The 26,917-nt window shown below is 29.6% G+C and overlaps 2 protein-coding genes across 4 annotated transcripts; one reads left to right on the top strand and one right to left on the bottom strand.

The window, feature by feature from the left end:
• Positions 1–150: 150 nt before the first annotated feature.
• LOC134683004 (very long chain fatty acid elongase 4-like) lies at positions 151–9,424 on the bottom strand. The gene is made up of 8 exons (XM_063541995.1): positions 9,237–9,424; positions 7,966–8,043; positions 6,811–6,998; positions 6,133–6,216; positions 5,294–5,350; positions 3,373–3,487; positions 2,065–2,192; positions 151–1,603 (listed from the first exon to the last, which is right to left on the bottom strand). Exons 2-8 carry the CDS (start codon positions 8,021–8,023, stop codon positions 1,382–1,384), a joined length of 852 nt encoding a protein of 283 aa, XP_063398065.1. The 5' UTR covers positions 8,024–8,043; positions 9,237–9,424; the 3' UTR covers positions 151–1,381.
• On the top strand, positions 9,389–24,975 carry LOC134683003 (very long chain fatty acid elongase 4-like). 3 transcript variants are annotated; one of them, XM_063541994.1, is made up of 8 exons: positions 9,389–9,509; positions 13,974–14,057; positions 16,038–16,225; positions 16,792–16,872; positions 17,608–17,779; positions 18,445–18,572; positions 20,457–20,618; positions 21,575–24,975. In XM_063541994.1, exons 2-8 carry the CDS (start codon positions 13,991–13,993, stop codon positions 21,683–21,685), a joined length of 909 nt encoding a protein of 302 aa, XP_063398064.1. In that variant the 5' UTR covers positions 9,389–9,509; positions 13,974–13,990; the 3' UTR covers positions 21,686–24,975. The 3 variants fall into 3 exon arrangements, with proteins under 3 accessions (XP_063398064.1, XP_063398062.1, XP_063398063.1); XM_063541992.1 differs by lacking the exon at positions 20,457–20,618 and adding an exon at positions 20,249–20,413; XM_063541993.1 differs by lacking the exons at positions 9,389–9,509; positions 20,457–20,618 and adding exons at positions 13,244–13,406; positions 20,249–20,413.
• The last annotated feature ends 1,942 nt before the right edge of the window (positions 24,976–26,917 follow it).

Below are 26,917 nucleotides of genomic sequence, written 5' to 3'. Positions count from 1 at the left end.
GAAAGTTAAATGCCCAGTCTGCACAGATAGCCACTAGTCCGATGCCTCCGGCTAGTTAATTTTTATTCGGACTAGTAAGCTTTTGCAAAACTTTGTTTGGACCAATATGAAAAACGTCAGAATATTGGTCTTTGGACAAGTAGTTACAGGTGGTACAGACTGAATGCAACATAATTAAACAAAGAAAAATAATTTTAACAAAACAACTATTTAAATAGCACAGTACAAATCACATTAAGTAATACATGTAACATGATAAATATAAATTCTACTACGCCGCAGAATTAATAATGAGACTTATCCATGCTTGATAGTTAAAATTTAAAAATATGATTATCATGATTAAATAAATATTATTATCACCAAGGTGAAGTGGTAGAATCTATTTCTCTAATGATTTAATTGAAAATGTTAAGTGCAATGTTATAAATGATATAGCAGGATATTACGAAAGACAAAGGAGGGAGTTTGATCAAGCCACTATTTTAGCTGTTTTAATACAAATCCAAAAAAATCTGATAAACCTACTTATAAACATCCTTCAGATGGTCACATAAGACTAACAGATTTTATTGTTCATTGATTATTTTTTTTTATAATCCTATTCAAAAAGGAATAATCAACGTATAGAATATGATAAATATTAAACTAGAGATCAAATAGCACATTAATTCCTTCATATCTATTGGCATGTATGTAATTTTCAAATGATGTAAAAATAATATAGTGTGATACAATTTATTACTTGTTTAATTGTTATACTTAAGGAGTAGATTTGTTATGGCCCCAATATGGCCCCTATTTTTAGCTTAAATTTCAAATAGAAGAATTTATTGACCATTATAATAATATATCATTCTAATAACAAAATATACATAGGAAATAGGTCTCTTTTTTGAAAATTTACTATATGTTTTTTTTTTTTATCATGATGTCACTTAGAGCACAATATTTCAGATTTTAAAAAATTCAATGAAAACAACAGGTTGGTTTTTAAGAAGTGAAACATACAGCACATACGTCAACAAAAATGATATTTTGAAAATAAGTTAATATATTCATGTACAACTCTGATTTGAGCATTTTATGTGCCAAATGCAGTATTCCATGTATCCTATACATGATTTTAGTTAAAATCCAGCCAATGTTGTCAACTTCTTAAAAATCTCTACTTTTAGTCTACTTGGAGTTTTCTTTTCAATACTTTACACATAAAGCATGACCAAAAATAGTTCTATTTAACATTTTAACATGTATTTTCATCCACTTGAAATATTTTTAATTTTGTATCAATAGACTTAATATTTGGATCCAAATATGGCCCTTACTGAACATACTCCTTTGTTAGTGATCTTTTCAATTCAAACTTTTAATCAACTCTTTAGTTTATTTTATTGCCCTTGATCTCCTCCACTTTGGCCAGCATCTGTTGTTCTAACTTGAGTCTTCTTTCCTTCTTAGTGTAGGTCTGGTAGTAAAAGTTTGTAAACAGTACGATATGTGATAAATCGTACACCACCAAGGCCCAATTGAACTTGTTTGGGAAGCCACAGTTTAGATGAATAGCATAGATTGTATGGAACATTATCCACCAGAATTGTACCTGAAATGTTGGATAATAAAAACATATTAATAAGGCAATTATTCAGAAGATCATTTAAAGCTGATAATAGATGAAAAAAAAGAAAAAACCTTGACTCTTTGTAGAACTCAGAGTCTATCTTGGGATTAACTGTTCTGACAGGTAACTATTTCTACAATGAATGGAATAAGAGTTGAGCCTATGGCTCCAGAAGTCTTATTTCAAAAATCTTTTCACAATGAATTTAAAATCATTTAATATTCTTAATAACTACTCAAATCTAAAAACGATTTTCATTTTCTCTCCTGTTTTCTTCAAAGGACAATGTGTTCTTGCTGTATTTATAACTATCCTGTTTCCTTCATTTATAATAAGAATCAATTTTTCAAATCTAGATTTAATCAGGTAAATAATAAAATATATATTTGTAACTTTAAAAAAATTTGTCTAAATGTTATTTTTTGGTGACTGCAAAAACATACCAGTTGAAGAGTGGTCATGTATTTCTTCCACCAGAGATATTTCTGCATGTGTGGTCCTAGCGATGACAGGAAATAGTAACTGTACATCAGAATGTGGATAAAACTGTTGATACTGGCACACAGGTAAGCTAAAATAAAAAAATATACAAGTAATAATATAAGTTAAAATGTTAAGATGTACTTACATGTTTAACCCCGCCACATTTTTTATGTATTTGCCTGTCCCAAGTCAGGAGCCTGTTATTCAGTGGTTGTCGTTTGTTTATGTGTTACATATTTGTTTTTCGATCATTTTTTTACATAAATAAGGCCGTTAGTTTTCTTGTTTCAATTGTTATACATTGTCTTATCCGGGCCTTTTATAGCTGACTATGTGGTATGGGCTTTGCTCATTGTTGGAGGCAAAACGGTGGCCTATAGTTGTTGATGTCTGTGTCATTTTGCTCTTTTGTGGATAATTGTCTCATTGGCAATCATACCACATTTTCTTTTTTATATAGATTAAGAATTTATTGTGTTCACTTATTATTGTGATTGTTTATCAATTGACAAGAATGCAAAATTGATAACTGCAATGTTAGAAAATGTTTCATACTAATCATGCTATCAAAACTTAAAAAGTTTTTATTTATACAAAACCTTTGATGTTGCAATAATTACATTTGACTATAGTTCTGATTAACTAAAAAAAAAATGTTTTGTTTTGTATACATTTGCCATGCATTTTATTTCGCTGGTGAAATATTAATTGGTTAAATAAGCCTAACTGGTTCATCCTCAATTCAATTGAAAATTTGTTTTAATTGATTAGGTGATAAAATTCAGGATTTTTTTTTTACAAAAAGTTGATCATAAGCTACTGTAGACTCATTATTACTAGTTATCTTCGTGGATTTCAAGGAAACAGGTCACAAAATTAACTGTTCCACAAATGACAATCTTTCTATACGCTTGTATGCAGACCTTAGAAAAAACACAATTTAAATGTTCAAGAGCATGCAAGTTTTCCTTAATCAACCAAAAATGGTAACCATGATAATTAATGAACCCACAGTATCCTGAAATGTTCATGAATTGTGAGGTTTTTTCTTGTAGGATTTTTTGTGATATGGGTTGCAGCATTTTATTTCTATTTTTCACCAAGTAGAAAACAGATTTTAGTACCTCTCTGTCACCAAAATATAGAAATTATAATGTTTTGATACTTATATATTGATTAATGCAAGGAAGAGCTGTGGCAAATGTCTTCCATGGAAAACTTTATCACATCTTAAATTTTAATATATGGATGTATCAACTTTAACCTACCTTCTCCACCAGGTGCAAAGAAAACTCCAATCCACCAAATAGCTGGCATGGTAGAGTGATGATAAACATGGAGAAAGGTAACCTGGGTATTCTTCTTTCTCAATATGAAGAAAACCTACAATGGAATAGAGTTAAATTAGGAAAAGTATTCTAGTCCAGTCAATCTAGCATAAATTTGACCCTAACCCGAAAGTAATGCAACAGAAGATTTTAAAGTTTTAATCTGTAGCATTATACCCCAAATATACACAGAAAAAGTCCCATAAAATCTAACTGGAGGGAGACTTAAAAAAATCACCATTTAAAATTCCTATGGAGATTTGCATTGAAAAGGGAGATAACTCTTGCAAAAAAGGCAGAAATACCAATAAAAATTGATACAAAATTATAACTTTACCGCCTCTATTCATCAGAACGTATTGATTCTTGATTTTTGAGCATAACAAACAACTCTAAAGGTGTTTCCATATCTTTTATCAAGCTATAATCTAGATTTCGTAATTCATTAGGTGACCATTTATTGAATTTTTCAACCTGTCAAGGTAAGGAATCTCAAATTTAATCAAAATAATTAAGCATGTACTGTTCTTTTTGTGGTTTAAAGTTTCTTTAGATAAGTAAGTTGCTGAAAACATATAATATACAGTTATAAACAATATCAAATTTTCACATAATTTTTTCAAAATGGTCACAAAGCTTCAAATTTGCAAATTCTTGAAGAAAAATGCATTAAAAAGATAAAACTACCCATACCACTTCGGTTTTGTACATTTCATGAGCAGAAGATTATATTATTTAGTGATATACAAACTTATAACCCCATCAAAATATCTTACTTTACATAAATTTCAAGAAAAACAACAAAAACTGACCAAAAAAGACTCATTTTTGTAAGAGTTACCTCCCGTTCCAATGTGAATTTCCATAGGAAATTAAAAATGCTGATTTTGAGTTTTCCTCAAGTTAGATTTTATGGGACTTTTTTCTGTGTATATAAAGGGCATAATGCTATAGATTAGAACTTTAAAAAAACCTGTTTCAATTAGTTTGAGGTTAAAATCTTAGTTTGACTGGACTATTATTAAGAATCAAAATTTCAATAACCAAATGAATATTTGATACTGTTAATTCACAAACATTATTAAATCTTGCATTGCAATAGGCTATTTGCCAATTCCCGTCAATTGACCCTGTTATCAGAGATCCCTTTTTAGTTGTCTCCCTTATGAGGAACATTAATTTTTATTTACAATGGGGAGCTAGCAGAAAGAGCAAATTTACCTGTGCATAATGTGAGTAATCTTTAAGGTTTTCAAATCTTTTAATTACATCATCTTCTTGTTAAGCTAAATATACTTTTGTCATCAGAAATTGTTTTTCATGATAAATTAGTTGAACCACCGATACACCATTTTCAATTTTTCTATTCTTTTTATTGGCAAAAGCCAAATTTGTCTGGTATGGAACCAGTCTAGGATTCACAAAGGGAAGTAATTCGTTTAAAAAATATTAAACAATTGAATCGAATGGGTAATTGGCAAATGGACTATTGAGTAAAATGTACAACACTGTAACTATGGTAACTAAATTCTTGTTAAAAATTAACAGTAATAACAACTATATCTAGAATTTAAATGAATGAAGCAGTTAACAAGCTTCAACTATACTACATAAATAAATTTAGCAGGATGAAAATGAAACTAAATTATGTACAACAAGCATTCAGCTATTGAAAGTTGAAACCCTATAAAATATTTTTGGACTATAAAAACAATAATGAGTCCAACCAATTGATTTAATTTTTATAGGTGTAATGATCCAATTATATTTCAGAGATTTTTTTAAATATGTATCATAAAACCCAGAGTTGATGTGAACAAATAATTCCTATCTTATCCTATTTACCAATAAATATACTCACAGTATCCATTAACTCAATGATCTTTGAGAAGTAAAACCACCATACTGCATTGGCCAACTGAAAAAAAGATTTAAAATAATGTCCAATAATTCTATCAGTGATAAAAGAACTATGGTTACTATAGTATAAAATATATATATATATAGAAATGCAACTTGTGTGCTTATCTCAATTTCATTGTACAACTTCTGCAATCTTGCTTATTCATAAATTTTGCTTCACCAAACTATACTAAATGTTTTTGAAGTATAATGTAGGTATTGTTAGTTGCAAAAGAGTTCCCTGCCCTTACTAGATGTGAGACTTTATGATGTATGAATAGCGTTATATGTAAAAGTCAAATATCATTCTATGGGAAAGGATTTATATATATAGGATGAGCATTTATCCAATCCCTTTTTTGGAATATTGTCAAACAATAAAATCTTATAAATTTTGCTTGAGATTGTCTCCCCTTATAAATTAATAAAAAACACAAAAAAAACCAATACATTTACATGAGGCGAAAATATTCTTACTTTTTTCTATTAACCCTTCATTTTAATAGTCATATCTATGTGAAGGGAAAATGCTATGAATACATCACTTTTAAAATTTTAATGGAAACATGGGAGAGATTAACACTAAAGTATCTGGCCAAAATTAAAGTTGCACTGAATAATGCACTAACTGTAACATTAAAATATTTAAAACTTAGAGATTACTAGATAAAACATAAACTTAGAGAAGTACAGTGGAAAGAACAAAGATTAAAAATACTTCTGAATGATCAGTCAATTGACATTTTTGTTATTCCATACTTTTTCTTTACCATGACTACAAAATTGTCAGTTACTTACCCTAAGAGAGAGAGGATCATTAGACTTGTCAACAGGTGCACAAAATTTATCTACTTTGGGATTCGTCCATGCTGATACAAAAAACTGAAAATTAAAACACAAATACATACAAGGTCAAACAACCAGAATTCATGATATCAATATTTAATCCCTTTCACAAATTTAGTAAAGATTGGTTTGATTTTATTTTTATTTACTGCCATCGTCATAACATTTCAGAAAAAAGAAAAAAACAAAAGAAGTAGATTAGACTTAAGCACAATTTTGTCTTGAAGAACCTGTTGTCTTAAAGCATTTTACTTTCTTGGCTGGTGCTCAAAGAGGATTTTAATAATGACTCAACAGGATTAATACTGTGCCACAGACACAGTGATATTTAGTTGAGTCTTGGTCTCTGATGGATAGTTGTCTCATTGGCAATCTACCACATCTCAAGTTATAAAGACTCACTCCTGCCTCTGACAATGCAGATAGAGCAATGTAAGTTCATTGAAATAAATATGAATTGATTTAGAATTTGTCAGATTATTTCCATATTATTTACATGTCATGCTTGGTTTGCAAATATTTATACCGGGTACTCATCGATATCATTCAACGGTATACAAAGGTGAAAACAGTTATATATTGTGAAATTCAAAAGTCACTTTTCAATAAGGCACATGTCTATAAACTTACCTCATAACAAATATAGGCATTCACCAATATCAAGCAAAAGTTGTAAACTTGTAGAACTCTTTTTAAATCATAAGCCTCTCGTTTTTTCATCCATCGAAGTCCCTTATGTACAAAAAGCAGATAACCCATGATGATAAAAATGGTAGGTATAGGTGATGTCATCATGAACCAATCTTGGGTTCTTATGTCTGAAAACACAACCAATGATATATTATTTGATAGGGTCAAAAATTGTAAGTGTAACATTGGACTAACAATTATAGTTAAAATAAATTATTTTTAATGTATTATTTATCAGTTTTGAACATTATGCTGCATTGGCAGATCCAAGGGGGGTTCTGGTGGTTGGAGCCCCTCTTTTTTGGCCTATCAATGCATTTGAATGGGGACATATAGTTGGAACACCCCCTTTGTCCTGGGTTGGGAACCCCCCTTTTTAAAATGACTGGATCTGCCCCTGTGTTGTGATGTACAAAATGTATTGTCTCATTAATTAATACCATGAATGCACCTTCATCTTCAATACCATGTGCTTTGATGGTTTACAAAATGTATTATTATATGTTGTAATTTTTCCTCATTTCAACTAAAAATTATAATGTGCTTCTGATTCAATGAAATAAAATTTGAAATGAAATGTCTAAAAAAATTTTTTACTTGTATGTGCCATAAAAAATAGAGCAGCAGTCCTTTTCTTTAGAACTTTACTATTTTACTATAAAATATAATCACTAAAAATATAGAATTTCTCCGTTTTTCTCTCAATTATCCCTGTTAATGTTATACACTATAGGGAACAACCATTTAACTTAAAAAAAGAGGGTATTTTTTTCTAAATATTCTGAACCCCAATTTGATGGGAAAAAAGTGTGTGGTCAAGCAGATGACAAAATAAAATATTCTGAACATCTGATAGGGTTAAAATTTGAAAAATTAATTTGCTTGATAGCCTCAAAAAAGACAAAAAACATAACATCCCCTTGAAGTTAAATGGTTGGTTAATAATAAAAAATGTGTTTTTCTTTTCTCCTTTATACCTGTAGGTAAAATTATATTAACAAACTTCAATATAATTTCTGTGTTTTCATGGATTGTTTTTGTTTTGTTCTTTAATGATACATGTACTGTAAGAATAAAACTTGTATACAGACATACCTCCCATTTTAATCTTCCAAACTTCATCATAATCATCAATGAACGATGACAGTCCCATGGTCGGTACTGGTGATTGATCTAAAATTGAAAAATATAAATTTTACAATAATTACAAAATTTTGAATAACAACTTAAAACTAAACAATACATCTAATCTGACATTAATTGATTCAAATTCCAAATGAAACCTTTATTAACTGCATATAACCAATAACACAGGAAATCCTTGTTGTGAATTTTGGCAAAATGTATTTAACTATCATTCTTATAAGCGCATGACAATAAAATGTACATTTCCTTTATGATGATAAAAAAAAAAATCGAATGACTTTGACAAATCAAGTTTCAAATCAAAATAATGGTAACTCATGATATTATTTCAGCCCTCTGAGGTGGGTCTCATTGGGGTCTAAGCATGACGCGGGATTGCCGATTTTTCGTAAGCGTGAAACTCAAATTATTGTGTCGTGAAAACGGGAAATGAGGTCTTGCGGGACCCGGGAAATGGCAAAAAAATGAGAATTGCTTACGTACATAGTGTAAGCAGGATACGGGAATCTGACAAAACACTAAGCGGGATCCGGGATCGGAACCCCCCAATGAGACCACCTCTGAGGAATCATGACAAGGATATTTTGATGAATCTTGGATGGATTTGTCTGCCATTACATAAAATCAACAAGTTCCGGTAAACTTTGACATAAAAAAATTATGCCATAATTAAAAATTGATTGTTGCTTGATGGCAAAAGGCTATAAACGTTATTGCTATTTGTACACCATGAATAACTGGACATCATATACATGTATACAGGTTGCCGTAACAATTTTGACGTCATAATACAAAATATCTGATGCCACAATTGAAAGTGATTGTTGTATGACGTCAATTTTTCAAGCGGGACAGATTCTCAGGTCAGCCAGGAATAGCGATATAAAGTGTATTCGGAGCAGATAATATAAGGTCAGTTTGAACCATGCTATCGAATGAAATAAATTGAAAAAATCTGATGATATATATGAAAATGCTATGTGGGAAGATCTACAGTAAAGTGTTAATATTTGCATTTTTTTTTCAGTATGGTAAACCAATAATTTTGCTGACTGATTATTGCCATTATTCCACTGTTTCCAGAGACAGAGTGTTTTCAGAAGTGTGGAGACATACAAACATGTTATTAATTGTTTAGAATAATAAGTATAAAGTATTGTTAATTGTAGCAATGTATTGAGAATGCACATAATTAAATTGATGACACAAACAGTTCTTACCAGAAGGTGAATAAATCTGTTTCTCTAGCAACTGGTAAACTCTGCATTAGATTTATTCCGGAGATCCTCAACAAATCTAAATTTACTTTCATTGATTTTGACCAATCAGAAACGTTGACTTGCAAGATTTTTGTAAGATAATTAAGCAAACGGGGATTTCATTGGCTAGCAGGTGCTTTCACCGGTATATTTGTTTCTAGTTGTTTATAGCAACACATGCAGTAAGTCCATGCTTGTTACCCGGTTTCCTGACAATTGTTTACAACAGAGAAGGTACATTTTCTTTTATTTTACATATAGTTTTTCATTCTATACCAATTCGAGAAATATTTCATATGCTCTGGCCATCCCCCGTGGTGCAACACCCGGAATCTGGCGTCTGCACGTTTGATCACTTCAGTGACTTATAATCACAATTAATATCGATTAAAAACATGATTGCTAATTAAGCAAACTGAGTTTTCTTTATAAAGTACCTATAATTAGTAATTTTAATTGAATCAACAGATTTAATGTTTTGTTTATTTAAGGAATGAACTTTGTACTAAATTGGGTGCAAGGTGAAAAAGTTACCTATTAATTTGTTCCTAAACATATAAAGGCTTTTCTGACCTGTTAGTATTGATATGATCAACAGTTAAAGATACCAAGGAAGGATGGTATCAGTGATGACTAGCCGATGCCATCTTTTCTGATAGTTGTGAGATTATTTTTAATGGAAAAATATTATACTTACTAACCTAATCCAAATAATTAAGCCCTGCAATTCATCCAATTGGGACCAGGAAGTATAATAACACTGTGACACAGATAGTCCGAGATTACTCTGACATCCAACAGCTGTTTTGCCTGACAAGCTGGGCCCACAGCAAAACAATTGTTGGATGTCGGAGTAATCTCGGACTATGATACAGACCGTGTTACTCTAACATTGACTGTGTAAAGTTTGGCTATCACTAACCATATAAAGACTTGTTTATTATAATGATAATTTAATTTCTTCAAGCTTTATTTCATTGATATTTTAACAGAATGCTGGTTCATAGATTTAGTATGGTCTACATTCATCATGTTCATGACTTTTATAAATGTTTATTCTCAATTATTGTTTTTTGCCAACAATATATTTTTGGAACAATTTTGGAGAGAGCATACCAAATTGTTCTCGTGTTAAAGCCAAATTTTAAAATTATTGATAATGTAATAGAAAGATTGTCTTGAAATAATATAGAAATTAATTAATACATACATGACATGTATGCTTTACAATCTTAGCATGCATCTTCTTACATGTACATTTAAAATGTATATATACATGTATCTAAATAAGTTAACTGCTTGTAAGTTTGAGTTTATGAATACATGTGTATATGTTATATTGGTGTTTTATCTTCTTAAGACTCAGCAGTTAAACAGTCTGCACGGTGAGCCACTAGTCCGATGCCCCAGACTAGTAAAATTTGATCCGGACTAGTGAGTTTTTGCAAAATTTTGTTTGGACCAATAAGAAAAATGTCAGAATATTTGCTTCGGACTAGTAATTGAAAAAGTTTTTGGTGCAGACTGGTTAAACAGCAAAAGCTTGAATGAGGAACAAATAGTTATTAAAGGTACAAAATATAAGAGATTTGAGGACTGGATTTCCTTAAAAAAAATTGCCTAATACAGCTGTGGAAGTCTAAATATTCTTAGGGTAGAAAATGGTAACTGTTTGAATAGATCAATAGGGCCACATTTAAAAGAATGTCTGTTTCCCCTCCCCCGGGTCTACCCTTTGTAAACAGACTAGGAATGCAGGTTCTTTTTTTTTTTTTTTAACTGGATGTGATTGTCATAGCATGGTCACATGAATGGCTTGACTTGACCAGTCCAGGTCACTTATCAGTTGTTTGTGCACAATTTGAGTGTATCTATTTAGATTATCAATCCTTCTGCTTTCAAGCACTTTCCAAAAATGGAAACAAATTATTTTCTGGAAAAAAAAAAATTTTGATTTTTTTTTGGAAAATATTTTTTCACCCGGGTGGGGGAGGGGAAACAAACATATTTTAAATTTTGGCCTAGATGATCATATGAGCTTTTATCTACATGTACACATCTCTTCATTTCTCAATTAAAAGTATTTTTCAAGTGTTAAACATGCTTTGAATAAACTTTAATCTGTTTTAGATTGAAAATTTTGTGTAGAAAATCTCAAGTTAATGTCTTTATTTATAAACTTGAAATTATACCTTTTACACAAAATGTTCAATCCTGAATGATAGTTTTTCATTACTAAGGAGGGGTTGGTCTGTGATTTGATGATTGATATGCTATTGAAATGCATGATAAATGCAGGGTATCCAATTTCATTTTAGCCACATCATTGGCAGATCCAGGGGGGGATCAATACATTTGAATGGGGACATATAATTGGACCCCCCCCCTTTTTTTTGTCCTGGGTTGGTAACCCCCCCTCCCCCCTTTTTAAAATGGCTGGATCCGCCCCTGCACATCATAGTGTAAATCATGTTAGGACAGAGTAAAGATAAACAATCATGTACATGTACATGATGTATATATATACATTTTGTAATCAAATAGTCCCATGAGATATCAGATGTTTATTTATAACACTCAAGAGCTCTTTATCATTACTGACAGAATGAACTGAAATTATTTGTCAAGTGTTTTGACTAATAGAATATATGTTATACTTTTCTTTGTCACTCATAATCCAACAGGCAACATGCTTATCATGCCAACACTACCCTGGTACCCAATTCTGAGATACATGTCACCAGCCCAATAATCAACACTTCTGTGATGACAGGATCATGAGTTATATCATTTAATTTGGTCAAAATTACAAATTAACTCACAGTTTTCAGAACTTTGAATTTTTCGAAATAACTAAGAATTTTCAACACCAAGAACTAGACTATCTTGGCTGAATTTGGCAAGGCTTTAGAAATTTGGGTTCTCAATGCTCCTTGACTTTATTTGGCCTTTTTAGATAAATTTTAATTCTAGTGCCACTGGTGAGTCTTTTGCAGACAATATATGTGAGTCTGGCATAGATAATTTGAATCTACATGTAGGTATCCATGATGTTTTTATATATACATGCTGTCATGCAGGCTCGAATGCAATAATTTAAAAACCTCATTACTTCAACAGTTTGTTGTCCTATTTTCTCAGTTTTTATTCTACAAGTCTCAGTGCACTGCTTTGTAGCATTATCAAGATATGCATAAAATTTGATATAAATGTTTAAATGGTGTAGGTTACATTATTGACTTAAAAGGTTGCATCCATATGCATGTTTTAATTACTTAATGTCTTACAAATATTTTGTACCTGAAAAAAAGTTTATATTAGTCAATAAATATTGGGTAAAAGCTCAGGTTTTTAATTTATGAATACAAAGTTGAACAAGGACATTTTATCAGTTTTGGTTCTCTTAATTGGTATGGTATATATTTTTTTTAGTTTTTATTCTTTATTTTTAAATCTATACATGTATCATGTGTATATCTATACCTTTAAATTCATGAATACACATTATAAAGAAGATGTTGGGTATACATGTAAAAGTCAAAAGGTTTATAACCTAATAAACTACTACATGTAGTACAAATTGTACATGTATACAATAATCCATTAAAGAAATTGTAAAATTACATTTATTATTCATATGTTGTCACCTGAAATCATGTAAATATCTGTAAATCAATTAAATCAAATGATTATAAAAAATAAAATAAGTTTTAAACAAATTTAATATAAAAAAGTGACAAAATGTACAATCTTGCAAATTTGTTTTTAATTTTTGTCCTACAACAATTACATAATCAATATGGTATTTAATTTCATTAATGACAAGGTCAAGATCACTATTGTCTACATGTGTAAAGGTCTATTAAATAGTACAAGATTAATCCTTTCTGTCAGTTAAGCACCTCATTGAATTGGGATTTAAATAACCCAAACAGACTAATTGCTAAATCAAGACAATTCTAGCTGTTGCTACAACACATCAAAACAGGGTTTCGCTTGTGTCAACTCGTTCTACAGTTTTAAACTGTGATTGATTTTTGTTTTTTTTAAGTAATAAAAGATCAGCTATATATATTGAATTAATTAGCCTAGATGCACAGGACTGGAAAGACCTATATTTGATCAGAAAAGGTAATTTAAACTGAATATATTTATACTCATGCCATGGTAATCGATGATGGGTTGTAAAAAGTGGGAATCCATTCATATTTATTATTAATTGTGTTTATCTAATACTTGTATACGATTACAAAGAGCTGTCAAATTCTAGGGCAAGTAGAACATTTTACAGTGAATATATATGAATGCCTTTTAAATTGGATTTTTTTCAAAAGATTATAACAAAAAAATATTTTGTGCATCACATTGACATTGTGCTAAATATGATTGAATATGTAATGATTTGAGGTAAAAATGAAATTCTGTTCCTTACGTACAAAGTGCTGATGATAGTTGAACGTAAACATGGTAAAGAAAGAATGACCAATGTGTGTATATGTTAGAGGCAGATATTTCCAAAAATACAGTTAGCATGGTTAGATATAAATATTTTAAGTAATTGGCCTCCAGTGTCACTTATTTTAAAAGTGAGATAAATAGAAATGTGGTGAAGTATAGTTTTGTTATTTAAAATTGAACTACATGTATATAGTAACTGGTGTCTTTTTGCAATGTATAAATTAATTGTTTTTATTTCAGATTTTAAATAAATAGACATGGATATAATAAAGGACAAATATTATGAAGTATCAGAATTTTATGACTGGGCTCTGTCAATATCAGGTAAGGCTTGATTTTTCTTGTTTCTGTATTTACAAAATCATGTGATCAAATTTGATAATGCAATGTCATGCATAACATATTGTGCTGACCGAAATTGAAACTCAATTTTTATTTGACTGTTCATTCTATACTTATCCAGGAACATTATTTGTGTATAAATTTTTGATATGTATAATAACATATTTTCTTTTTCTTTTTTATCTCACCATGAATAATTTATTTCCATAAATGCTTCTATCATTCATTAATTAATTAAAATTGATTTGTCATGTTTATACCAGATGGCTATTGAATGCATAAACATAATTTGTTTCTCATTTCTAAACTATTTGTAAATTTGAGTAATAAGAGAGAAAATTGTCCTCCTCTAGCTAGAAATTTAAACCATAAAGTGTTATTTTTCATTTGTTCTCTTTAACAGTATTTGCATTTCAAAAATTGCGAAATGCCCTTTATCTAAGATATAATACATTTAAACACTCCAGACATGATACATATTTGTATATCAAAGTTTAAATCACTGATATGTGAAGTATTTTAATTGTTTTTGGTTATTTACAAGTACACTACTGATAATAAAGAAGGAAATGGAATACCCAAAACTTATCCATATGTCTTCCTCTTAACATTTTGTAATATTCAGTTTATTTCCTGTCTTTACGCACAAGGCCAAATAAAGTAAAAGAAAAACTTAGGTTAAAATTTGACTTGTTAAAGAATTGTTGTTAAGATAAGTTAGACTAGATGTGGGTGAACTGTCAGATATTCTATACACTGTCTGCTAAATCTTCATGGTGTATGTACTATGGGCTTTTTAATATGGACATACATTATGTACACAAAAAAAACTTTTTTTGTATGGCCTTTTAAATTTAATCTTTGTTCAAATCTAAGTTTTGTTGCAACACAAACATGGTGTAATCTAATTAAGAAAGTGTGATTATTTGTGATTGTAATTTGGTCAGTTGGAAATCTGAAGCTTATATTTAAGATTACTATGATGAAAAGTTAAAAGTTAAGATTTATCTGGAAATGAGCCAAAAAGCAACAATAATAAACAACAGACAACTAACATACAGTTATTAACATTAGACAAGACAGCTAACTGTACACACAATACGCCTCAACATTGTCCCCATTGCATAGATGATTGGGAAAAATCCTCCAATATTAATGAATTGAATGGTGGTATTTGAATTGCTCAATAATATATACCCTGAAGGCTTGATAACATTTAACAAACAAACATTGAAACTTGACAAATAAATGATTCATACAAAATATCAATAATTAGTCTAGCTTGCCATACATGGATCTTTTAATTCAAAGATCAAAATTTAAAAGAATTGCCCATTATTAATATATATAAAAATATAAAAATATGTGGTATGAGCGCCAATGAGACCACTATTTATTCAAGTCACAATTTGTAAAAGTAAACCATCATAGGTCAGAGTATGGTCTTTAATACAGAGTCTTGACTCACACCAACAGCAAGATAAAAGGCCCCAAAAATGACAAGTGTAAAACCTAGTCATTAGGGAAAACACTGTCTAATCTGTAAGCATGTATATTAAAGGTTGGCTGTAGGTACTTATATATATAATTGTCCTGCACATTGATATCTGTATAAACATAATAAATAAAATGTCTTCATATTTGATCTTTTTAATGGTCCTTTGTTGATAACTGACACATCTGCAATTACACCACTTTCTATTGATTTTACTATGTTATAATATTTTTTAATATAATGGTCATAGATATTTAAATCTTATAGATTTATAAATTGATGGCCATAATGCCGATCAGTTTCTTTGCCACTAATTAAGTGCAACATACACATTAACACACCCAAAAACTTAGGTTGTTATCTGCAGCATTAATTGATTTAGTTTTTTTTTAATTTTACAGTTTTTATTCAATTTTGTACAATAAATATCACTGAATTAATTATTATTTGTTTTCTATCTATTGCAGATCCTAGAGTAAAAGACTGGTTCTTGATGCAAAGCATTGTTCCTACATTAGTAACAACAATAGCATATATCATAATAGTTTTAGCTGGAATGAAATTTATGGAAAAACGAGAACCAGTGAAATTAGGAAATTTTTTATTTTACTACAACATAGCTCTTGTGATATTAAATTTACATATATTTACTCAGGTAAGTCCTTTAAAAAATACAGAGATGGTAATTATGAGCTGAATGAATTAAAAAGAATAAGATAAATATCTAAAATCATGTTATAACCAATCAAAACTCTGCTGTTATTTTTTCCCTTTTGCAAGCCAATCCAATAGCACTGAAAGTCGGTCTGAGGGTTTTCTCATTTCAAAATAATAACACTACCTTACATATGTACAGTCATGGTACATTTAAAGCATGTTTTTTCTTCGATGCCTGGCAATATCATAGATAATAAAGAACTGAAGAAGGCCATTGGGCGAAACGTCTTGAAAAATTGGTTTATAAATTTAAACAATTATATAATTTCATAGAGCTTAAACCTTATGTCTGGATATATCTGAGCTAAGCAAGAGAAAGTTAAGAATGATTTATAAAATTTTATAAACAATTGTTTATTGTTATATATATATTTGTTTCTTTTTAAAGATTACAATATGTATGTAAATACTTTTCTACTGACAAACTTTGCTATTATAAACTATAGATTTATTTGTATTTATACTGAATTGGCTCTATTTAAATGTATTTTGATTTTTTTCCAGGTTATTTATTACACAACAAAAGCAGGGTATAACTATTCATGTCAAACAGTTGTTTACACAGATGATGAAAATGAATTACAAGTAAGTTTATACACATTTAATTTTATATTTAAGGAATGGCTGTAATATTTTTTTTATGTTATTTGAATAGACAGAAAAAATATTACAGTCATTTCTAATAATTTAACTCTAAATTCCATTTTAAACCTGAGTAAATCATGAAAATTATGTCTATGAGCTGAAAAACAATACAACGTCAGTCAATCAGAAGATGTGTTATATCCAAAATTAAATTATAAAAAAATGTAATGCATAAACAACTTTAAATCATTGATGACGACCACAAAAAGTGTAAATGGAACATATGCATTATGTTTTATTCAACTCTATAAGAATAGGAGCTATCCATTTAGTTTACATTTTCCATCTGTTTATCAGTTCATCTGTTAAATAATTCAGCCATATTTACTTGGGTACTTTTAAACTGAATGATTCCATATTTTTTAGTAGTTTGACAATGATGAATTGTACTGTGTGAGAACTTTTCTTTATAAAATCAGTCCTAATAAAGTGCATAATGTCAATTAGCAAGTTATTATTTATATAACCATGAAATTTGTAAAATGCATACGTAACATCATTTGATGTGTCTTTTTGATGTCTTTTACAGACAATGTAGATTTAGCCAAAAAAACCCACATTAGTTGTAGTAGCACTCATGTTTTTGGTTACAGTTTTTAATTACAGCCATTATGTTTTTGGTTACAGCCATACCAGAAGTAAAATTTTAATGTTTATCTTTTTTCTTCATTTCAGATAGCCAAGGCATTATGGTGGTTTTATTTCTCTAAGTGTTTAGAAATGTTAGATACAATATTTTTTGTATTACGTAAGAAAAATAACCAAGTTAGTTTCTTACATGTATATCATCATGCTTCTATGTTTCCCCTATGGTGGATTGGAGTTAAATGGGTAGCTGGTGGACAATGTAAGTATAACATGTGTTTTAAGGTACTGTGGATTCATTATTATTCATGGGATACTAATTACATGGATTTCGTTGTTACAGGTGAAACGAATAAAAAATTCACTTAAGTCTTGCATGCAGACTTTGAAAAAAACATGAAATCAAATATCTACGAAAAATGCAAGTTTTCCTCAATCCACAAAAAATGGTAGCTATGAAATAAGAAATCTACAGTATTCTTTAATTATAAGTGTTACAAGATAAAAATGTAAACAATACCTGAATGGAAAATAGTTTTATGTTAAATACTAGCTAAATGTAGATGTGAAAAGGTTAGCTTTCAGGCTAATGCAAATTTATCACCATGTGAAATCGCATTATTTTTATCTTTAACATCATCATGTCAACTTTCACAACTGAAAGTGGAAAGCCTGATAGAAATTGATATTAGGCAAATTGAAATGTTGAAGATGATATTTTGTCTGCTTTGGTGAAAAGTCTTGTTAAACATGTACACTTTTCTATTTTACAACCTCATTAAAACACAAACTTTTGCACAGAACCTCTTAAAAAAAATGTAATATATATTTCATGAAAATAGTTTTCATTGATTTATATTTTAAAAAGGCTTCCATATATCCATGAAAAAACACCTTATTTATCTATTTTACTCTCTTTCATTTCAGCTTTCTTTGGTGCAATGATCAACTCTTTCATTCATGTTCTTATGTATGGTTATTATGGATTATCTGCCCTTGGGCCACATATGCAGAAATATTTATGGTGGAAAAGATATTTAACAATGATGCAATTGGTAGGTTTCTGAAATTTGTGCTCTTTGTAACTGTGTTTCCCACATATACAAATATATATTTTTGTACTTGTAAAATGTTAGAATTTTTAAATTTGCCTTCACTATTTTATGAATAAAAACATTTTTTTTAGTGATCCCATTTTAACTTTATTCCATTTCATTTGCAGTTTTTGACACAATGAATGACACGTTATGAATTTATAGATTTGCAAACACTTATTTATATATACTTTTAAGATGCATATATTTTGTAAAAAAAAAACTTTCTTCATATTTCTAAGAAATATTCACAAAAAAAAAGTTTAGTACAAAAATTTATATTCACAAAAAAAAAACCTGTCCTACAGAGATTGTAAAAAAAACCAAAATATTCTTTGATATGTCTGAACTAAGCTTGACTCCATAGAACTTTTTCTATTTTATAAACTTAATATGTATGCAGAAATTTTATATTGCCTTCTTACATGTAGACATACTATAACAAGAAGATGCCTCTATTGTCATATAATCTTTATACATTCAGTATGTGTCTATCTTTCTGCACCAACACCTTTAACAAATACATGTACAATGCAAAATAGCAAAATGTTGACATACTAGCTTTTGTAGGTGTTGTACTCAGAACAAAATTAGATTTGATCCTAAATTATTTTAACCTGATTAGGTGATAAAATGTTTATCTTTACACTGGCTTTTAGTGAATGTCTTTTGAAAGATTCTAAAGAGTATTTATTTTTAAAATTTTGAAGAGTTGAGCAACTCTTTTCATAAAAAATCTAATGCTTAAAATTGATCATGAGTAATACAGAAATGTTCATGACTTTTATTTGTAAGATAAGATTTAATATCAAAAGAGTTGCAGATTAAGAATGAGAATTAAGAAATGTTTCAAAACTTACAATTAATTTGACTTGTAGTTACTTTTTATTTTGGTTTAAACTTATTGCAGACTTGAAGGTCAACTAAGATTAAGTATAATAAAAGAAAATTGATTCACAAAGTTGGCAAAGCTTTTTAATAGATTCATGAAGAATGTAGATTTTTTTTCTGTGAAAATAATTAGGTTTATTTATTTGAACAATTTCTAGCATTCTAAAATTAAGATCAAATATGTAACTTCTTAATTTAAACAGTATTTGTTAATGAAATATTACAAGATAAATATTACAATGTTACATAAAGTTCAAATATGGGATTCAGAAAAAAGTTTGAATAAAACTTTTATTAATCCGTCTCCATATAATTTCTTATTGGCATGCACTCTTACTCAACATCCCAATATTTTCACTCAAGACATACATTGTGTCTGCACATGTAACAGTATTCATTGACTAACTCATCTATCATTTTGCAATATAAAATTGATAGATAAAATAGAACTATTTGTTGAAAATAAATTTTACCATTGAAAAATGTTGTAAAGATCTAATGAGTTGCTTTCAAATAATTAAGTTTAATTGGAATTTTTAAAAATAATTTGAAATCAAAATCTTAGAAAATTTACTTGAACTAAAACTATTGCAGCTTTATCTTTAAACATGTTCTGCATGAGGTGGAAAATAGTTGCATCTCTATAAAATTTTGTACGAAGCATGAACATTCTGAAATAATTTGCATGAAGCATGAAAAAAAATGCTCCAATTGTAAAGTACATATTATTATGTTTCTCTTTCTAGACCCAATTCTATGTAGGCATGATTTACACTCTTCAAAGTCTTTACTTCGATTGTGACTTCCCAAAATGGATGCAGTATGCAGGCTTTTGTTATGGTGCAACTATAATAGCACTGTTCCTCAACTTTTATATCCAGACATATATAAAGAGGCCAGCAAGGTCAAAGGTAATAATATTATTTGTATTTATTATTGTTTTCTTTAATTTAGATCCAATTTGTGGTAGGAATTGCCCATGCTGCCCAGTCACTGGTCAGACAATGTGAATTTCCAATGTGGATGCAGTGGGCACTTGTTTTCTATGCCTTCACCATTCTGTGCCTGTTTCTCAACTTTTATTTCCATGCATATATCAAATCAGTAAGAAGAAAGGTAAAGTTTTTGTTTTTGTTTACATTTTTGATTGAACAAGAATTCCTGATTATATTTCCATTTATATTTTGTATTTTAAAAAAGAAAATATATATGGGGATAGATTTTGAGAAAGAGATATTTAATACAAGGAAAGAAATTCTTCATCATTTTTTTTTTACTAAGTCAACAACAAAAAGTTCAACACCATGACTAAAAGAGAAAAAAAGACCAAGAGACAAAAATAGTACACAAAATAACATAGAAAGATTAAGTTTGAGCAACACAATCCCCACCAAAAACTAGGTGTAGTTTTTGTGTCGTGGTTTTTGTGAATCAGACCATTTTTTTGCCCCAGCCGTAGCAGAGGGGGCATTAAGTTTTACCCTTCTCTTTCTGTATGTCTGTTGGTACCGAAAAATTGGTTTCTAAATTCAGTTGCCTCAACCAAATGTCATATACACAATTGCTTATTACCACAAAACACAGATAAAGTTAAAATATTAGTGGCATCACTTTTATTGTTGTAGAGTTATCCCCCATTTACTGATTGTTGAGGAATTTTTATATCCATTCTATAACTTAAGTTTGCCTCAACTAAATGTTATGAAACATATACACAATGCTTATTACAACGAAACACAGATCAAGTACAAATTTGGGCAGTATCACTTTAACAGTTCTTAAGTTGTGTCCCTTTAAAACATTACATGCAAGCCGGGCATCATCTGCGTTCCATGGACAAATTCCTGATTTATTAAGAAGGTAGTACATTGTATTGTATCCTATCTCACAATCAACATGATTCCTATGTAAATGTTTTTTTTTAAAAGTGTTATTGCATGTAATCTGTTGAATCATTTCTGAAACTTAATGAAGGTAAATTATGTAAACACAAAAATGATATTTTTCATTAATCGTTATCTTCACATTTTAATTCAATTTTGTCTTAAACTTTTTTGTATTTTATTTTTCAGGCCTCCAAGAAAGAATCAAATGGAACAGTTAAATCTTCCAAGGCCAATGGTCATATATCTAATGACAAATCAACCATCAATGGACATGTTGAAACAAAGAAACATAAATAAGTGTATTATGGACCAGTATTTATATGGCTAATTTGATTTTACCTCTGTTAGTTATATTTTTTGTGTTCAATAGCATGACAATTGGGGTCAATTCTGGTTGTCTTTGAATTGGAGGATAGTTGGCAATCATCTTTTATAAATATGAACCAATAATTGGAGACTTCAACTTTTATTGGTCTGGAGTATAAAGTATACTTAAACAGAACCATGAGTTAGTGTTAATGTCATTTTGAAAGGGTAAATTTAAGTTGTGTTTAATATAAAGATGGCATATCAACTTGTATCATTGGAGTCAGTAACTGATTGACATGGTCTAAATTGTTTACCAATGATATGACAAATGACAAATCTTCTGCAATTATATTTGCTGTAAAAATCCTATATAATGTTTTACAACAAAATGTTTTCTTGGTGTTGACTTAAATGGAAAGTTGTACCGGTTTGTAGTTAAGTTTGATAGAAATTCATTAAAAAAAATGGAGAGAAAAAATGTGTTTAATTGAAAATAAATTTTTGTTCACTTTTTGTTAGGAATGTTAGGTTAAAAAAATAAATTGTATTGGTTGTCCAGTAAAAACTTTTTAGGCCCCAATTAACCATAAAATTCAATCATAATTTCACAGTAAATAAAAACCCTAATTGTCATATGAGTTCTAAAATTTGCTGTCTCCTCTCATTGTATATTAAAGATTGACACAGTTCATACTTTATATCACAGACAGTTTGAATACAATTATAAATGTTTATAAAGTCAAAGTCTTTTCACTTACATGCTTAGCATGATTTTCTGCATATAAAAATTAAATTCCATTTTTTTCCTCAAAAAGTAACATTTTCCTGATGATTACAGCTTCCTGATAGATATATCCTTAATATTGTGTTAATAGGGCAGTTTGATGCTGTTTCCTAAGAAACAACTTTTGAAAAATGTTATCATAATTCATTTTTACCACATAGAATATAATTCATCTATGAGTGAGTCCTACAAGTTTAGTTCCATCACATAAATTTTGAATCACAATCTGCCAGTTTAAAAAAAAGGACAGATACATGGGCCACCACTTTTTTCATATCACCCAAATTAGAATTTTTAGTTATAGGACATATAAGTTAGTTTTGAGTCTCATTTTTTCGGATGTAGATCATTAAACATTGTATTTTTGGGCATTAGGTCTTATACTATCACTTCTTAAATATTTAGCACCTGGAACTTCAAGCAGGTCTTGAAATGAGATATGTTTATGACTGCATTTATTTAGACATTGAATGTATGTATCCTATAGTAATTCATAGGCATACCCATTTAGCGATTATTCGCTCGGTTTGCAATTCCAAAATCTATAGAATTTGTAGTTTGTTCTCATTGTTCATAAAATTGAAAGTATTGTTGTATGTTAGTGGTCAAAAACCAGTTATTAGAGGTCTCTTAGCTAGTAACTATAGGTTTAATATTCTTTATTTATTTTTTTACCCAGATCCATTTATTAGTTGATAGACAAATTTGAACCAAAGACAATCTTTCATTATGTAAAGTAGCTAATATAAGTCTTACAAAACCATATTCATATCATAAAAATGACTACTAAAATTAATATATAGATTTGCGATGAAAGGATAAGTATTTCCTGTTGAATATAAGCATTAATTTCATTTAAATTTTTAAAATAGAAAACAAAGTATATGGGGTATCCATCCATGACACAAAATTATTAAAGTTCATTATTTAAATTTCACCTCATGCATATTCATTCTTTACATATTCATTATACAGTCCGTAATATATTTGCATACAATACAGCTGATATTCTTATATGAATAAAAACACCTGAAAGAATCTGACATTTTTGTTATGTTTTCTTTATTTATATATTTTTGAAAATAGTTTTTATTGAATTTTCTGACTGAGGTCTGCAATATTTCTATCTTTAAAAGCTAGGGTTATCTCCCATTGAAAATATGCATAATTTGTATCTGTGTTTGTGTGCTCAGTCTTTCTATTGTTAAGGAAAGATGATCAAATATACTAAAAAGATGAAAAATGTCAACTTTTTTAGTTGTATAATCACATATATATAAAGGAAATGCAATAAAATATTTGTATAAAAAATTGTTTACTCTGATCATGAAATCCATATCTTGTTATTTAGTATTAAATCATGTTAATCTTTTTCATGTTTCTAAACTGTTAAACCATATTTAAATTTTGTTTAATTAGTGTTTGTTCGATTTCTTCTTGTTAATGAATTCCTTTTTGTTACTGCTGCTCAAGTTTGTTGGTATTTTGTTTGTTTTTTTCTTCTTTTTTTATATAACCATGTTTCTATCACAAGAATTAAATATAAGTGAACTTTTCTTCCCATGTAATTTTACCTAACAGCAGTATTGGTTTATAAATAATACAATTGTCATGAAATTCAAAATAGTGTGGCAATAGTATTGTCAGTAATCTCTTGATAACAGAAGTTGTCTCCCTTATACAATTTTAACATGGGAAGTAACTCTTGGCACAAACAAGTTTACTGCTGATTTAGATCTAATGCAATATACCTGTATATGTATTGCAATATTGTGTCTTATATGTATAGGTTTATTAATTTCCTACTTATCTTTCCTAATCATGTAGTGAATGACATTTTCTTTGTTAGGAAATCATTATCAGGCTTTGTCTAATCTTGTGAGTTATGTCCCCTGCTAAATAATTACTAAAACATGAAAAAAGTCTTTAGACAGCTTACATTAAAAACTTTAAAATTTTTAGTGGAAGGATAACTGTAAATGTTAAGGTCCAGATTTTTGGGGGGGATATTTATTTATTAAGTTACTATTTTTTATCATGAGGATTAACACCACTGACATGTTATTTCTTCAGTAGATCTTACATGTAACATTCTATGATCCAAAATTAATAACATACACTTTGGTTAAATGACAGCTCTTGAAAATTCAAGCTTTGTACCCTTTGATACAAATGTTTGTTTACCCCAAGCAATCTTGTCTACAAAGTCTAACATTACTTTATTAATCATCGATTTAACAGTGGAATAAGACCAAGGGTGAGCAGATGAATCAAAAATCATTATATGATTAATTATGAATATCCTTTAACCAGTTTACAGAAGAAACCATGATAAAAGACAATGTGATTTTACCACTCTTGAATGTGTTTTTAACATGTTATAATTCAACAAATGTTATTTAAGTATTCTTTTTATACAAAGTGTCTTCACATTTGATATTTATTTTGTGCATATTTATATAAATAATAATATAAAAATATTGAATACATTGAAGTTATAGTTTATTATTTATTGTCAAGGGGGACAATTGTGGAAGCATTTAGTTAAAAATGTATGCACCCGACATGCGCTGGATAATATTTTACTATACTGGGGGTCAAATTCAAAATGTGTTATATGACATATATCCCCATCCCATAATGCAACTGCATACAAAGTGCTCAGGAACAAACGTCATGCAACAGATACGAATTGGACAATATTAACTGTCAAAGTTCAAAGTCAAGGTCAAGGTGATCTAACATTGATACAAGACACAAATCCCTCCCAGCCCATAATGCAACTGCATACCAATATAAAAAATAAGATATGGTACGATTGCCAATGAGATTATGACTCAACTCTCCATGAGGAACCTAATGACACAGAAATCAACAATTTATGATCACTGTACGGTTTTCAACAATGAGCAAAGTCAATACATGTACCACATAGTCCGCTATCAAATCCACAAATGACAAATGTAAAACATTTAAAATGAGAAAACTAAAGGCCTAACTAATGTACTAGAAATGAGCGAAAAACAAATATGTCACACATCAACCAACCACAACTGCTGAAATACAGGTTTCCGACTTGGGACAAGCATATTCATACAGAATGTGCAGGGTTAAACAGGTAAGCGGGATCTCAACCCTCCTCTAAAGTGGGAAAATGGTGTAACAGTATAGTATAAGAACAAACTATAAAAATCAGTTTCAAAGGCTTAACTCATCAGATGGATAAAAAGAAATCCATAGAACAAAAACACCGAGTTGGTGCTGGGTACTTCTATATCCCAACGAAAATACACTAAGTACTGATCTGAGAGTACTCACAGTTAATGGAAGCAAGTTCAAAGCCACTATAAACTAATAAAAAAACAAGAGTGCACACACTGAAATGTCTCGCCTTCTTTACTTATCATTGATATTATGTTGGTAGACCTAAATATAAAGCTTTATTACAACTTTCACATAAACTTAACATTAACCAAGACAGCTAAACAAAGACCAACGAACCATGAAAATGATGTCAAGGTTGGATGAACCATACCAGGCAGACATGTACAGCTAACAATGCTTCCATACAACAAATATAGTTGACCTATTACTTATAGTTTAAGAAAAATAGACCAAAACACAAAAACTTAACACTGTGCAATGAACCTTGAAATTGAGGTCATGGTCAAATAAAACCTGCGGGACTGACATATAGATCATAATATATTTTCATACACCAAATATAGTTGACCTTTGGCATATAATATTAGATAAACATATTAGACCAAAACTTAAAAACTGAACTTTGACCACTGAACCATGAAAATGAGGTCAAGGTAGGATGACATCTGCCGCTAGACATGTACACCTAACAATCATTCCATACAACAAATATAGTAGACCTATTGCATAAAGTATGAGAAAACAGACCAAAACACAAAAACTTAACTATAACCACTGAACCATGTAAATGAGGTCAAGGTCAGATGACACCTGCCAGTTGGACATGTACACCTTACAGTACTTCCATACACCAAATATACTAGCCCTATTGCTTATAGTATCTGAGATATGGACTTGACCACCAAAACTTAACCTTGTTCACTGATCCATGAAATGAGGTCGAGGTCAAGTGAAACTGTCTGACAGGCATGAGGTCCTTGCAAGGTATGCAAATACCAAATATAGTTATCTTATTACTTATAATAACAGAAAATTCAACATTACTAAAATTCTGAACTTTTTTTTCAAGTGGTCACTGAAACATGAAAATGAGGTCAAGGACATTGGACATGTGACTGACGGAAACTTCTTAACATGAGGCATTTATATACAAAGTATGAAGCATCCAGGTCTTTCACCTTCTAAAATATAAACCTTTTAAGAAGTTAGCTAACACCGCCGCGGTAGCCGCCGCTGGATCACTATCCCTATGTCGAGGTTTCTGCAACAAA

Source organism: Mytilus trossulus, chromosome 9 (assembly GCF_036588685.1).
Source record: "Mytilus trossulus isolate FHL-02 chromosome 9, PNRI_Mtr1.1.1.hap1, whole genome shotgun sequence".
In the NCBI taxonomy this organism is placed as follows: Eukaryota; Metazoa; Mollusca; class Bivalvia; order Mytilida; family Mytilidae; genus Mytilus; species Mytilus trossulus.
The sequence above is the reverse complement of the archived record's forward strand: the minus strand, read 5'-3'. Positions and strand labels throughout refer to the sequence as shown.